At 39.3% G+C, this 14576-nt stretch overlaps 2 protein-coding genes and 1 long non-coding RNA gene across 3 annotated transcripts in view; 1 reads left to right on the top strand and 2 right to left on the bottom strand.

Moving 5' to 3' along the window:
* Positions 1-2349: 2349 nt before the first annotated feature.
* Positions 2350-7869, top strand: LOC116042708. The gene is made up of 3 exons (XR_004897192.1): positions 2350-2433; positions 3183-3252; positions 7631-7869. It is a non-coding gene; the product is annotated as an uncharacterized LOC116042708 (long non-coding RNA).
* Positions 2428-9578, bottom strand: LOC116042705. Its single transcript, XM_031289013.2, has 10 exons — positions 9343-9578; positions 8715-9017; positions 8402-8635; positions 8125-8229; positions 7654-7854; positions 5394-5720; positions 4717-5071; positions 4568-4625; positions 3806-3999; positions 2428-3416 (listed from the first exon to the last, which is right to left on the bottom strand). The coding sequence occupies exons 1-10, from the start codon at positions 9392-9394 to the stop codon at positions 3380-3382; spliced, it is 1866 nt and encodes a 621-aa protein (XP_031144873.1). The 5' UTR covers positions 9395-9578; the 3' UTR covers positions 2428-3379.
* Positions 9579-11980: 2402 nt separating this feature from the next.
* Positions 11981-14576, bottom strand: part of LOC116042706 — a 28450-nt gene continuing 25854 nt past the window's right edge. The window contains exons 6-9 of the mRNA XM_031289015.2: positions 14034-14369; positions 13043-13409; positions 12880-12937; positions 11981-12508 (exon numbers count right to left, since the gene is read on the bottom strand). Coding sequence (XP_031144875.2) covers positions 12338-12508; positions 12880-12937; positions 13043-13409; positions 14034-14369 — 932 coding nt within the window. The 3' untranslated portion in view covers positions 11981-12337. The remainder of the gene's footprint in view (positions 12509-12879; positions 12938-13042; positions 13410-14033; positions 14370-14576) is intronic.

The following is a 14576-nucleotide window of genomic DNA, read 5'->3' as shown; positions in this document are numbered from 1 at the left end:
AATAAAACTTGAAAATAAACGTTGACATATATAACAAACACCTAACATATATAACAGCTGTTACGTCAGTTCTACTTTACTTGTGCTCATTTAAAATACAATCACTCAATACTTGTCTTTATTGTTATTACTGTGAAGTCTTAATTTAGCTGTAGCCTGCTTTTCCCATTACGTTTGAGTTAACGTTATTTTAGACTGAATCTAGCTGTCAGCTAGCGGTTAGCCGAATTAGCTGTTAGCTAAACTAACGTTAGCTTCCCGGTGGAGGCTAGCCATAGGCTAGCGTGGAACAGATCGTGCAGGTCGTATGGATACGTAAAACAGTATTATCTTGCGCATGTGCAGAACGGATCGTGCAGGCAGAACGGATCGTGTACCGACAGTATCCATACGACCTGCACGATCTGTTCCACGCTAGCCTATGGCTAGCCTCCACCGGGAAGCTAACGTTAGTTTAGCTAACAGCTAATTCGGCTAACCGCTAGCTGACAGCTAGATTCAGTCTAAAATAACGTTAACTCAAACGTAATGGGAAAAGCAGGCTACAGCTAAATTAAGACTTCACAGTAATAACAATAAAGACAAGTATTGAGTGATTGTATTTTAAATGAGCACAAGTAAAGTAGAACTGACGTAACAGCTGTTATATATGTTAGGTGTTTGTTATATATGTCAACGTTTATTTTCAAGTTTTATTTTGAGGGTCTTTTAAAGTTATTACATGCTGTCTCAGCTAGCAGTTAGCCGAATTAGCTGTTAGCTAAACTAACGTTAGCTTGGCTGTCGACCGGAAGCGTGGAACAGATCGTGCAGTGTCGTAAATCCTCGTACAACCGCGCATGCGCGAACATTTTGCGCATGTGCAGAACGGATCGTGCAGGCAGAACGGATCGTGTACCGACAGATACGTAAAACAGTATTATCTTGCGCATGTGCAGAACGGATCGTGTACAGACAAGATGTATTAAGAGAACTGGATACAGTGTTCGGCGGGAAGCCCCGTACGTTCCAATGAGAGTGCTCAAAAGCACATAAAGCAAACATGGAGCTCGGATCTTCCGCATTGTTGGCCCATGACGTCATGATGGACACGCGCACTAGCAACAACTTGTTTGTGTTGTCTTAGCAACCGGTAGCAACATGCTCGTTCATGAGCTTATCTCTCGTGTCTCTTACAAGTGGCGAACTCATGAACTCGCCATTTTCATTGTCTAAAATATTCACTAACGTTAAACATTGTGTTTTCGTTGTTCCCAATCATTTACATGCTTAGCTAAATAAACGATAGATGTATTTAGCTAGACAACCAAGGAGATTTAATAACTATGTCGTGCTAGCTAGCTAGCTACTAACTAGCGCTAGCAGTTAGCCTGCAGTTTCGTGAACAAAGCTCATCCATGGCTTCATCCCTCATCCACTTTACAAGCTTTACAGCATACGGCCCTCGGATGTATCATAAGAGAGAACCAAGGCGATGTAATCACTATGTCTGTAGTAACGTTATGTAGGCATATAGCTAGCTATGTAGCTATAGATCTTAATACAGCCATGCTAGCTACCCCTGATGTTAGCAACTAGCTAGTTAGTCGATAGCCCGCCAGTTTGGGAAATGCTAATTACGTTACATCCACGTAGCTAACAGGCTTTACAGCATACATACATCCCTCGGATGTATCATAACTTCATAAGATAATACCATGGACATATTAATAGAACACATGGTGAATTACAACCATTAGCTATATCCATTATTACAGCTAGCTACATGACCTCGGGAGAACAGTCATGTGAGCGGGCGGGCGCAGTCCCGCGGCTCTGCTCGTGTCCATTATGCGCGTTCATCATGCCTAATTTAATAATTCTGGATTCGCTACTAGTGAATGTTAAAAATGTTAAAAACGTGACGTTTTAAACAAGGACCCTTTCAGTGTTCGGGCTGGTAAGTTGATATACCCAGAAACAAATTATCTGCTGAAATATAGACGTTTCTTTCGCCATGCAAAGTCTATGTGAAAAGTCTTTCTGGGCCATGGGGTGCAGTAACACTGTTATCCGCTAAGCCCATGGTGGCTTTTAGACATGGCGCTCTTCCTGGGGGCTTGACTTCACTGCTCTCCGTTGCAAGTGTACGGCGTCGCTTTGTCCATTAATTTTACTGTCTATGTCACAGACCCCTAGCGGCCATTTCAGGAAACCAGTATTACCAGCTAACATTAACTCAAGCCTTCTGCTGGATAACAAGTTAGTCACTGTTGTAACCTAATACGCATTTTTATACGAAAAGCATATAACTTAGTGGCTCTTGAAAACAAAAAGGGGAAAATAAACCAAAATTTCTGGACGACCATCAATTAACGTTAGCTAGCTAACGCTAATATGGAAAGCTATTATAGGCAACAAAGGCATCAATGCAAACAAACACTTTTCTGTTGGGTGAGTATTTATTAAAAAGTCATACATTAGCTTTACTATATGTAGCTATGTTACCCAAGTAAGTGTCCACTGTTGAAAATAACGTGTTTCTGAATCTCTTTTCTCATTTTTTAGAGAAAGCAGCATGTTAGCTAGTGTTAGGTTAGCGTAACCTTAACGTTTTGTGGTTGCTAGCAAGACTTCACAAACCTAACGCTACATGCAACAAAGCGGATTTAGCTTGTCAAACCCGTTAATTCCATGTGTTTATAGTTGATTCCCTAGCAAATTGATCAGAAATAAAAGTAGGCCGTTGGACACAATAATGTCCGTGCAGTGCACGTTTCCCATTTGTAATTAACATTAAGTATAACACCTACAACTGCACAAAACATGTTTGAGAACAAGTTGTGGTTCTCTCAGAAAGGTGTGCTAATTTAAAAATTATCACCTTAGCTAGTTTAAATGGTTCGTCCCATGTAGGATTGCACTGACTCAGTTCATTCAGTTGTGGGAGAGAATAGTCCTGTAGGACTTTTTTGTAACTTAGCTACCTAACTTTGATGAATTCTGACTTTCTTTATTTTAACAGAAATACAAATAGCATTTGTTTAAGGGTTGTTTCTGCATATCGGAAAGTATTGGTGTCCTCACCTTGCATTTTGACACAGTGAATGCCTGCTTAACAAGTCAAGGCTATATGGTTCAACAGACTGGACCATGAGAGAATCAGCGTAACTCAAAGGTCCTGGTTTCCCTTCCTAAAACAGGCAGTGGGTGACCATCAGCGTGTTTCCTGAGGTATCATTAGGATGCTGGACGTCTGCCTGCCGATTCACAGTAAGCTGGTGTAGATAAGCTCATCAACTGAAGTCCCTAAATGCAGAATTAAATGCAGATAAACAGAACAATCCAAGTTCTGTCACAGAGGTCTCTTTAAGTTTTTACTTGCTGTGATGTATACGTTCTAGAGATCCACTGCCTGTTCTTCACTGTCCATTAGCCTGGAAGTGAAGAAAATAATGCATTAATGTACTGTGGGTTAAACATGTGGCAAAATATTGTAAAAAGTATATACTTATAAAAAAAGCAATTTTCTCAGGTGATGTAGTTCGCAATCTGTAACCCAGTTTGTCTACCCTTTGAGCAGAAGTGATGTGTTCAGTGACACTGGGCGTAAGTACCCAATTTTTGACCGTCGATCATCCAAACATGGAAATCAATGTAAACGTTAAACAGCACAACGAAAATCTTTTCATTTTTATCAGAATAGTACCAGTAGTTTCTTAGATACGATGTAGCCCATGCTGTAATAAGCTACATTATTCTTACAGTATATCCCTTAAAAAGACTCTGCCTAATCAGTTGTACAGTAATAGCGAGTGATGCTTACTCATCAATGGTCATGTTGGGTCTGAAGTTGACAACAGCATAGGGGACGTGCTCTTGTTCTTGAGGCGGACGTGGCTGGACTGTGCTGTAGAGAGCGTCTGTGTGGTTCTGAGGGAAGTGGACTCTGCTATAGTTAAGATCATCCTCCTCTGTTGGTTGAGCCGAGATGTCATGATGCAGGGGACCAAGGTTTAGCTGATAAAGAGACAGGTGAAATCATATTTTACATTGCACTGAATATAATGTTTTGGCTGATCCTTCTACCCCAATTAATATAAAATAATTCAACTGGATGGGAGGGTTAGCATAGCAGGTACTCACTGGCCAGAGTAGCTCTTACAGTTCATCAAACATATGTTTATTAATACAATTTCTAATCTTGTAGAGAAAACCTAATTGTATGGCAGCTTTTACAAACTGTTCAGAGAGCAAACTTCAATCATTATATCAGTAGTGAAAAATGTGACTAGTAGATATCTAGTGTTTTTAAAAAAGACTGATTGACCTACCATGGCAGTAGAACAAAAGATTTAGGTCCAACATTACAAAATATATAATATAACATAATATAACGTTATGGAACAATATGTTTCTGAGTCACCAGAATAACAGTGTTTTAATAAAGTTAAATCATAACCTAATTAGTGAGTTGAAGCTGCTGCTCTGACTTGGATGAAAAAAATAATTTGATCTGAAGAGAAGCAGGATAGAAGATGGCAATGTTTTTCTAATGTAGCAAAATTGATTAAATCATTTTCTTTACCTGCTCCAAGTTGTCTGAGGTTTCAGTTCTAGGTGGTTGACTGGAAGTCCTCTTTCTTCTGGTTAGAAGAAATGAGTGCACATACAAATTAATAGGTGATGCCAGGTTAGTGTGTGAATATCATTGCTCTGAAGGACAGTGTTGCTCACCTAATCCACCAGAAGGCAGCGAGGGGTATAATAACCAGGAGAGCAGCACAGACTACTACTGCTGCTGCTGCTGCTTGCGTCCATTTTCCAATTTTACTCTGGACAGTAAGGGTCTTTTCATTAGAGCTGATGTTGTGGGGGTTTTTGACGGCACAGGAGTATTTTCCTGCATGCTGACTGCTGACTGGGTCCAGAACCAGGTGTTTGTTTTGCTTCTCTGTCGGGGTCAAAGGTCGACTGTTGAAGTACCAAATGTAGTTTGTGTTGTCAGTCAGAGGACAGCTGGTACTGCAGCTCAGGGTGACTCTCTGGCCCTCTGTCACCACTGCAGAGGGAGTAAACTTCACTCTCAGACCTGAAAGATAATTAGAGCGGTCACTAAATCCTCAGTAAGTCCTCATACCTAAACAACAAAACACATTTTTTGTCTGTGTCTTATAAAACAACCCACTTAAGCAAACATACTCTTATAAGTGTTAAATTGGGTCTGGTTAAGCTGAGGCAACTAAAACTATGGCACCTCGTTAAAGTTAGAGAAAGATCACCCTAATGCTAAAAAGTAACCCATATTGTCTGTTAGTAGTGGATGGGCCTTTCAGTGTGCTGACTGCTGGTATAACATGGTGTGGAAGTCAATAATTCCAGACAAAAATAATGTATTTAATCTAAAGAGTTACCTGTGACAACCAAACTCACTCCAGGTCTCCATCCTTGGTCATCTCTGTGATGTCTGAATATGTATTCTGCTGAGTCATTCTTCGTCAGGTTATTGATTCTCAGGATGTGGTGATTCCTAAAGTTGTCGTGATACTTCATACGAGGTACAGACTTAATTGGCTCTTTCACTTCTTCCTTCCCAGTCCTCTTTATTTTATACCATTCTTTAGACTTCGGTTGGTCGTTGGGAGAAGAGTATTCACTTGAAATGTTCACTGAAGAACCTCGTAGAGCACAGATTCTCCTGCTGACGTAATTCACAATCAAGCAGTTGTCATCCTTAACACCTAAAAAATATAGATGAAAGACAAGAGGCCGTTTCACTTTAAGTAATGTCAAAAATTACCTATAATAATGTTTAAACTAAAATTCCTGTTTGGTAGAATATATCAACTTTGTAGACATAAATGTTAGAAATTAGGACCTGCCAGTCTCAAACTTCTAGGCTATGCCTCATAAACACTTTTTTTCTGTAAATATTCTATCTTGACCTATCGCACCTAAAAGTTCTTAAACTACTTAAACAGCTATTTTGTTTGTTCTTATTAATGCTTAAGGTCTAACCCCATATCTTGCTAATCATATTCTCACCCTTGTCTCTCTGAAAATTATGCCGTGTTCTATTTACCTCGGAACTCGGAAGCCGGAGCTGGGAATGACGTCATACCCGAGTTGAATGCGTTCTATTTAAAAGTCGGATTTTCATTGTTTTCATTAGCTCTAGCCCGGTTAGCTATTGTTAGCAATACCAGTTGATAACAACGCACGCATTACGCCATTTTTTGTGCATGCAAACAGCGTAATAACATGTCCACAGATAGAAGTTGAACATGTCTGTGCGAACGACTGATTTAGTGACACAAATAAGACATAAGTGCTTATAACTTTATGTTACTGCAGCTTTTCACAACTGTTGATACAGGAGGCAGCCATGTTGGATTTTGAACTCGGGCTACTGCGAGATTGTACGAGTTCTGAGCTCGTAAATACGAGGTCAGGGGGCGTGTTTACGACTTTGACCTCGTAAAAACCGAGTTGCGAGGTAAATAGAACGCGGCATTAGGTCAGGGCAGACCCTTTTGTTTTTATTCTCCCTTTGTCGCTCCCAGGTAGATTAGATCAAAACCACACACTTAAAATACAGATAGAAACTTTTGTCCCACAGCAGGAAGCAAACTTGTGGCTCCGGCTTGAAGCCATCCCCTGCTGTGCTGAGACTAGATTAGAATACATGACAGTCTTTGATCTGTGTCTGGGAGAAGCCCCCAATGTGCATGCTAGAGGTGTGACCATCGCATCTGAGGCTATGAAGAAAGCCAATGAGATGCCCCTAACACACCACCATGCCAACGACAGGCCAATGGGAATAGGTGCAGGGAAATATAATTCTGAAACTTACAATGATTCAAGACTGATTGATGTAATTCCTGAAGGGGAAGCATGTCATTCAGTCCGCTGCTGGCTGTGTTTTCAGTGTTTTATGTTTGATTGTTTTGTCATGTCATTTTCATCATGTTGATAATTAAACCTTTTGTTAATTTTCAATTGGAGCCAAGCCTCTTCTTCCTCCTCAAAGATCAACAATCAAGTCTTTTAGAATTTTCTAACATTTACTACAGGAGTAACTTAGTATTTGAAGTAATACAGGAAGTGTGCATTTAGTTTCCATGCTTATTGTGTTTCCACAACAATGTCAGTGAATAAATCTACTGAAATGGCCACCACACCATAACAGAGGAGTGTGATGTGTAAGATCAGAAAGCAAAGGTTAACTTATCTATGTCATGGTTGTAAAAAATCAAAGGGCATCTGTACATCTTTGCTAAGCGCAAACTAGTGCATGAGGCATCAATAAATTGCTGGGGAGGGTTGTTTTGGAGGGTCATAGAAAAAGTGTTACTGGTCAGGGGAGGGTCAAGTCTTTTTAGCCTAATGGTCCCAAAACTCCTCCGGTGGCCACTTAAATAAACATAAACAGTCACTTATGATCTATATTTAACTTTATAAAGCACAGTGGTCAGCAGCAGATTCCCAGTAACAGAGATTGAAATACACTTAACAAGATATGTAAATCAACACTACAACCGCAGTCTAACAGTGAAAATCAGATTAAATCGACATGCCTCAACAAAATCAAACATGATTTCTCACAACTGCATTATACTGTAATATGTTTGATATTTTTTCTACATCACAGACCAGAAGTTGGTTCATACTCACAGACTTCAGCAGAGCGCAGATCCTCGAGGCCTTTTACAGCACAGGAGAAGCTTTCAGCAGCGGTGCTGGGAACTACAAACTTTGGTTTCTCAACTACATGTCTGCTCTTATACCATATAAAGGCAGTCAGAGGACAGCTTGTGTTACAGGTCAGTGTGACATGGCCCGGTTCAGCTGCAGGACTCCTTTGAACATGTACTTCTGTTGGGGGATGACAAATGGATTTTTTGTATCAGTTGTTACATAAAATACAGTAATATCATGAATTATTAAACATAAACTCAAAGCATGATTAATCCAGAAAACTGTGGTTATTGTGCTTGTAACAATATAAAAATCACCAAAGATCAAAGAAGGGACATAATACAAAATAAATGATCCATTGGGAAATAGATCTCATAGAAACTCTGATTTTAAAGGGTTTAGAAGTGGTAGGGTGGGAGTTGTGTTTGTGTTTTTTGGAAACTTAACCTCTGGGATATGTGATGGAGCAGGGCTCTTCCTCTGATGTCGTCTTATAAGAACACATTCTCCCTTTAGCATATGTCACACTGAAGCAGGTCGACGTGACAGAATCTGGAAAAATAAATGGTTGTGGTTTTTGGAAAATGTTGTCAAATAGTCATTGTATATCAGAAGCTTTAGTATTTATGGTTCCAGTGTATGAATAATAGAATTATTATTGAAAGCATAACATATGTAGCCAGATGTTTCATTATTAAATAAGGAGCTAAATGCTGTCGCTCACCCACTGAGACTTGAGGGGCTCTGAGATCCTCGTAGCCTTTGATAGCACAGGAGTATCTGACTGCTTTCTCACTGCTGACCAGCTGTTGGTACCAGGGAGACCAGTCCTGATAGAGGAACTCTCTGTTCTTGTACCAGATGTAGACTGCAGGGTTTTCAGTCAGAGGACAGCTGGTGCTACACATCAGTGTCACTGTCTGTCCCTCTGTGGCAGGAATCACCTTTACCTGCAGGTCTGAGATTATGGTGAATAAAATAAGAATGTGGATACCAGCCTTAGTCTTAAAGTAATAAATAACTGGCAGCCACTGTACCTGCAACATGGAGCTCAGTTTTGTTGTGCCGGCAGGGTTCTGGGTTGTCAGTAGTCTCTCTGCAGCAGTAATCATTTGCATCGCTCTGTCTCAGATCTTTGATTGTTAGAGTGAAGTTACTCTCTGCAGACATGTTGTACGTCACACGATTTTCATCTGTAGAGAGCTCCTTCTGAACAGGTTTAGATCTATCCCAGTCTACAATGTACCACTTCATGGTTGTAGTGGGACGTTGAGCTGAGCAGGGCAGATCCACTGATGAACCTTTTAAAGCACAGATGCTGTTTGCTCGTCCATGAACCCCTTTAACAGAAGAATTTATTAGCAAACATCTGGACAGATGTTCTTATTGCAATCATTGGTCAATGATACTAAGTCTCAAAGGATAATACAGTATTAATATAATGTAGCCGCAGAATAGGTAAAGATATTGATAGCCACCATTCAATAATTTTTATTTTAATTAATATATATTGTATAATATAATTTAATAATATAATATGTCTACAAATGAACACCCACTGTACACTACAGACGTTTCATCTCTTTCTTTTTTCTCTTTTTTTTTTTTTTTTTTACAGTTCACACAGTTAGTGTTATATAATAACAGATGAACAGCAATTCATACCTGAGATGTACAGGATCAAACCCATAAACACACATCCAGCTTCTGCCAACATGGCTGTTGTAGTCTTCCGCTTCTAATCAGAAAGGTGGTTGTATAATTTAATGACCTTATTACATCTGTGTCTATGAAAACTTGTGAAAGGTTAACCAATTTAAACAACTGGTAAAATCAACAGCAGTCTCCTTACAGAGACAGAATGGACTGTTGTTCAGTGTGTAGACAGCTAGCAGAAAAACTGCATGCAGCTCTGACACCAAAAAATCTCTTCCTTCCTCATTATTAATCTTAGTAAAAAGAGCCCTCTAGTGATGAATCTATGTGCTGTTTATAGTGCAGTAGTTATTTGACATCATATTTTGTCATTGAAAACTTTGAATTTATCTTCATGGCATCGCAATTTTTCTCAGTGTGATTTTAATGACAATTATTATTATTATTTGTTTTCAGTTTTAACATAATGTATTGGCTTTTCATGTGACATGTAGCAGTGTTAACTGATCAGAGAGATGTGGAGCTGTCTGGGGTTGGTTTGTTTTGGAAAAAAAGTTCAATGAAGACCGAGCTTCAAACGTCATATCTAGTATGTTTTAATACACTTTAGATAATGCAGGGTAGAACATGTTACAAAAACCTTTTTTACAGTTACTAATAAAATCAAAAGAAATACAACATACAAGAAAACAAAAATGCTTCAATGAGCTTACCTGCCAAAGCCACGCTACATTTGGCCATTACTCAATCTATTTACGACCTCATTTCAACAGAGGTGTCAAGTAACAAAGTACAAATACTTTGTTACCTTACTTAAGTATACATTTTGGGTATCTATACTTTACTGGAGTCATTATTTTACAGCAGACTTTTTACTTCTACTCCTTACATTTTCATGCAATTATCTGTACTTTCTACTCCTTACATTTTAAGAATAGCCTCGTTACTCCTATTTCAGTTTGGCTTGTTTTCATTCCGGCTTGTCATCGTTCAAAAAAACACAAAACAAAACAAAAACCTATCCAGATAAATCGCTGCATCCGGATAGAGTGAATTTGATTGTGGTTGGATGAGAAGTATAAACATATATCATTCCAACACCCTATTGGTTTGTACCATAGACAGTATATAAGAATGGACCAACAGATCCCGTTGCTCTGGACGGAGACCAGTGAAGGATATTAGAAGCACTTTTCCGGTGATGGCTGAGCGTTACTGCGCAGCCTCCAACTGAGAGAGACGACGTAAATGTGCCATAACGTGAGATACAAGGTAATGGAGCCTTTTATACATTGTCGTGTTTCTTTAGAAATAAACAATGGAGAAAATAAAGTCTTTAAACGTTTCAGATGTGAAGTTATTCGCTGTCAAAGCGACGTCAAAATGAATGGCAGTCAATGGAATGCTAACGTCGGGTGATCGTTTGGTGGCATCAAAATGGCGCCATAGGAGGTTCGAGTTCTGAAGCGAAGCTTACCCCCTTGGTTTGTACGCGATCCATCGCACCTGCACATGACACAAATCACATCACACTCCAGCAAGGAAATAGCAGACATATGTAGCCTAGTACGAAGCGGTACGAAGATGTCCGTGGCAGAGACTCAAGAGAACTCGAGCGAAATGTCCCAACCAAGCACCAGCGAGGAGGTTGGTAGCCAGGAAGACCAGCCAACCCTTCTACATCCCTGGCCGTACCTGGAAGAATTTTTTGAAATGGTTGGATGCAAAAACAACTCCTTTCGAATGCGCTGCAAGCTCTGCGCACCCAAGTACCACGAGCTAATTGTTTCCAAAACTCGCTGTCTAACTTGAAAAAGCATATTGATATAATTTTTTTGCCTTACAGTACTTTTACTTTTATACTTTAAGTAGTTTTTAAACCAGTACTTTTACACTTTTACTTGAGTAAAAACTTGAGTTGATACTTCAACTTCTACAGAAGTCTTTTTAAACCCTAGTATCTATACTTCTACCTGAGTAATGAATGTGAATACTTTTGACACCTCTGAATTTCAAGCTATCTGTACAATAGAGCAGGTGTGGTCAGTCTGTTCAATCAGCCCCTGAGAAGCAACTTAACCTGCCACTAAAATTGCTTTAAAACTGTGATGATTCGGCATTGACAGTATCAATGAACACAATCTGCTGCTTTTTGCCTTTACAACATGGAATTATTAGCTTCCTGTATATGAATTTTAAATCCTTCCAACTGTTTCTCAACAATCCACAACAGATTTAAAATTGAGTAGGTGTTATATAACACAGGATGGTCCTTATGCTTCTCTTCCAAAAACATTTAATTTAACAGTTCACACAAAGTGAGAAATCCTGTCATAACGTGGTCTGAATACAGCTTTCTGGACACCAGCTGCTCTCCGTGGATGATGCAGTGAAAAGTCCAAAACTGAAAAGTTTTTGCTGTGTAGAAGCAGAGTATGTATTCTGGCACAACCTCCTACTACCAAGGTGCATGGAGAAGAGAAAAAAGTCTGAAGAGGTCAAAACTCCAGCAACTTGTTTAGTGAAGAGATCAACTTAGCCTGAAATCATACGAAAATATACCAAAGCCATTTATGTGTATATATATATATATATATATATATATATATATATATATATATATATATTTGTGTCATGTGGTGATTTGTAGAGAAAAACAGTGATGGTGTCACTGAGGCCGCTTCTTACATTTTTTCTTTGTTGTGCAGATTTTCAGCACATGCACATGTTCCGTGCTAGCTGAGTGATCACTGCTTCTTCAGAAACACTCTGTCTTTTTTTCTGACAGATGTTTCAAAGTGATTAGCTTTTGCTCGGGAGGCTCAGTACTTTTAAGGAACTCCTGGTCCACATTAGCATGGAGTGAAGTGAAAAGGTGGTCGGAAAAAAGTCTTGAAATGCTGGTTGTTGAAAATATTACCATTGATCAAGATGAGTTAGGCCACTAAGTAGATCCCAAATCAGTTGTAATGGTAAGAGATGCTGACTGGGGGGTCGTGCTGGTCTAGTTGACAGTAACATAAGCCGCATGCTCCTGTCGATTGGGCTGATGTGGCTGGATGGTGGAGTAAAGAGGTTCTGCCTGGCTCTTAGAGAAGTAGACTCTGCTATAGTGAAGCTCTTCCTGCTCTCCTGGTCGAGCTAAGATGTTTTCATACACAGGATCAGGGTTTAGCTGATGAGGAGACAAGACAAACAATATTAGTTTGGTATTAGTATTTTATTAGTATCGTGGTACGCTGAACCTCTACAGGTTACTCTCTACAGAAAACTGGATTGATTTACATTTTTTGAGGGGGGGGGGGGGCTAAGCAATAATTAAATACAGAAATGCACAGTAGGTATTAGTTGTCAGTAGTGACCTTACAGCCTTAGAAAGAATGACTCTTTCCAAAATATGTTTATTAATGAAATTGAGAACAACTAATTCTCATCATGTTGATGATTAATTCATTTTGGCTCCTTTGCAGTCAATATTTTTAAATCCTACGTCTGTGTTATCAAGACTTAAATGTTGTGCAAGAATTTAAAATGTCTGATCTCTACCTGCTCCGTGTTGTCCGTTGCTTCCGCTTTAGGAGATTGACCCGAAGCCCTCTGTTTTCTGGTGAAATTAATGAATATGCTTATATTTATATACATGGACAAGGGATTTCAAATTAGCAATTGAATGTCATTGATCTGTGACGGAGAGCGCAGTGTTGCTCACCTAATCCAAAAGAAGACAACCAGAAGTGTGATAGCCAGGAGAACAGCACAGACTCCTGCTGCAGCTGCTGCTGCTACAGCCGCTGCTGCTGCTTCTGATGCTGTCTGAATACTTAGAACAGTCAGAGTTATTTCACCAGATGTAATGCTTTGTGTACCACTCTTGACATCACAGTAGTAGTTTCCTGCATCCTGACTGCTGACTTGGTTTATTTTCAGTATTTTTGTGTTCTTTGGTTGGACCAGAGGTTGCCTGTTAAAGTACCAGGTGTAGGTTGGGTTGTCAGGCAGAGGACAGCTGGTACTGCAGCTCAGTGTGACGTTCTGACCCTCTATCACCACTGCAGGATCCACCTTAAGTTTCAGGCCTGAGAGATGATTGTATATGTCAGTACATGTACTCAAACAAATAATACATCCTTAATACCTTAACAACAAATAGCTTATTTGTAAAAAAAAAAAAAAAAAGCTGTTCCTGACCGTTCCAAAGTGACTCATATAACAGTTTTCTATTCTGCCACGCTGTGGGGTAAATAAATGCAAATTTGAGGCAGTTATATTTAGGCAAAGATTACCTTAAAGGTTAAAATAATCTAATGCTGACTGTTAGCAGTCTGATGCTTCGTGCACCCAACCATTCATAGAAAAAGACTTTTTGAAGTGAAGATCTCACTAATTCTGTTCTACCCTTGCTGTTTTAAGAGGACTGTTTTATTCACAATGAATAAACAAAACAGATAACAGATACACTGATTGGCTGTGCTTAATGGGATGACACCTGTAGGAAGAAGCATTTTTAGACCGCCCTTAAAGAAAGTATAGCACAGGCTGCTGCTCTGGGCCTCCTACACTTTTAGTCCACGAAGCTTCAACGAGCCTTAAAGACTCTGGGCTACACAAAAGATCAGCTGTTCATGTGCACATTCCAACAACAACAAACAAAACGCTGTAATAAAGAGACCATCTGCATTGTATTTATTCTACAGAATTACCTGTAACAACCAACATCACTCCATGAAAGTCAGACTCTTTCCATTTTTCTTTTCGTCGTCCCAGTCTGAATGTGTATTCTGCTGAGTCATTCTTCTTCAGGTTATTGATTGTCAGGATGTGGTGATTGTTCTTGTCATGATACTCTACACGACCTGCAACCTGACTCAGTTCTTCTTTTTCTTTATTCCCACTGCCCTTTTTGTACCATATTTTTGACGTGGGATGGCTGTTGTTAGGGAAAGAATATTCACTTGAAATGTTCACTGAAGATCCTTCCAGAGCACAGATTCTTCTCCGGACATAATTCACACTCCAGCAGTTCTTATCCTCAATACCTGAAATATAGATGAAAGATAAAGGGTATTTTTTAGTTTGCAGTGTTTTTGATGTAATGATGACTTTTATTTAATTGCTACATAATAGCCATTCAATTTGGAAAAATGAAAAAAACACTGAAATTAACCCCATCAATATGTATATATATATATTATTTTGTTGCAAGTTGGATGCTCCTATTTGCTCTGACTGACTGCTGACTGATT

Source organism: Sander lucioperca, chromosome 4 (assembly GCF_008315115.2).
Source record: "Sander lucioperca isolate FBNREF2018 chromosome 4, SLUC_FBN_1.2, whole genome shotgun sequence".
Taxonomy (NCBI): domain Eukaryota; kingdom Metazoa; phylum Chordata; class Actinopteri; order Perciformes; family Percidae; genus Sander; species Sander lucioperca.
The sequence above is the reverse complement of the archived record's forward strand: the minus strand, read 5'-3'. Positions and strand labels throughout refer to the sequence as shown.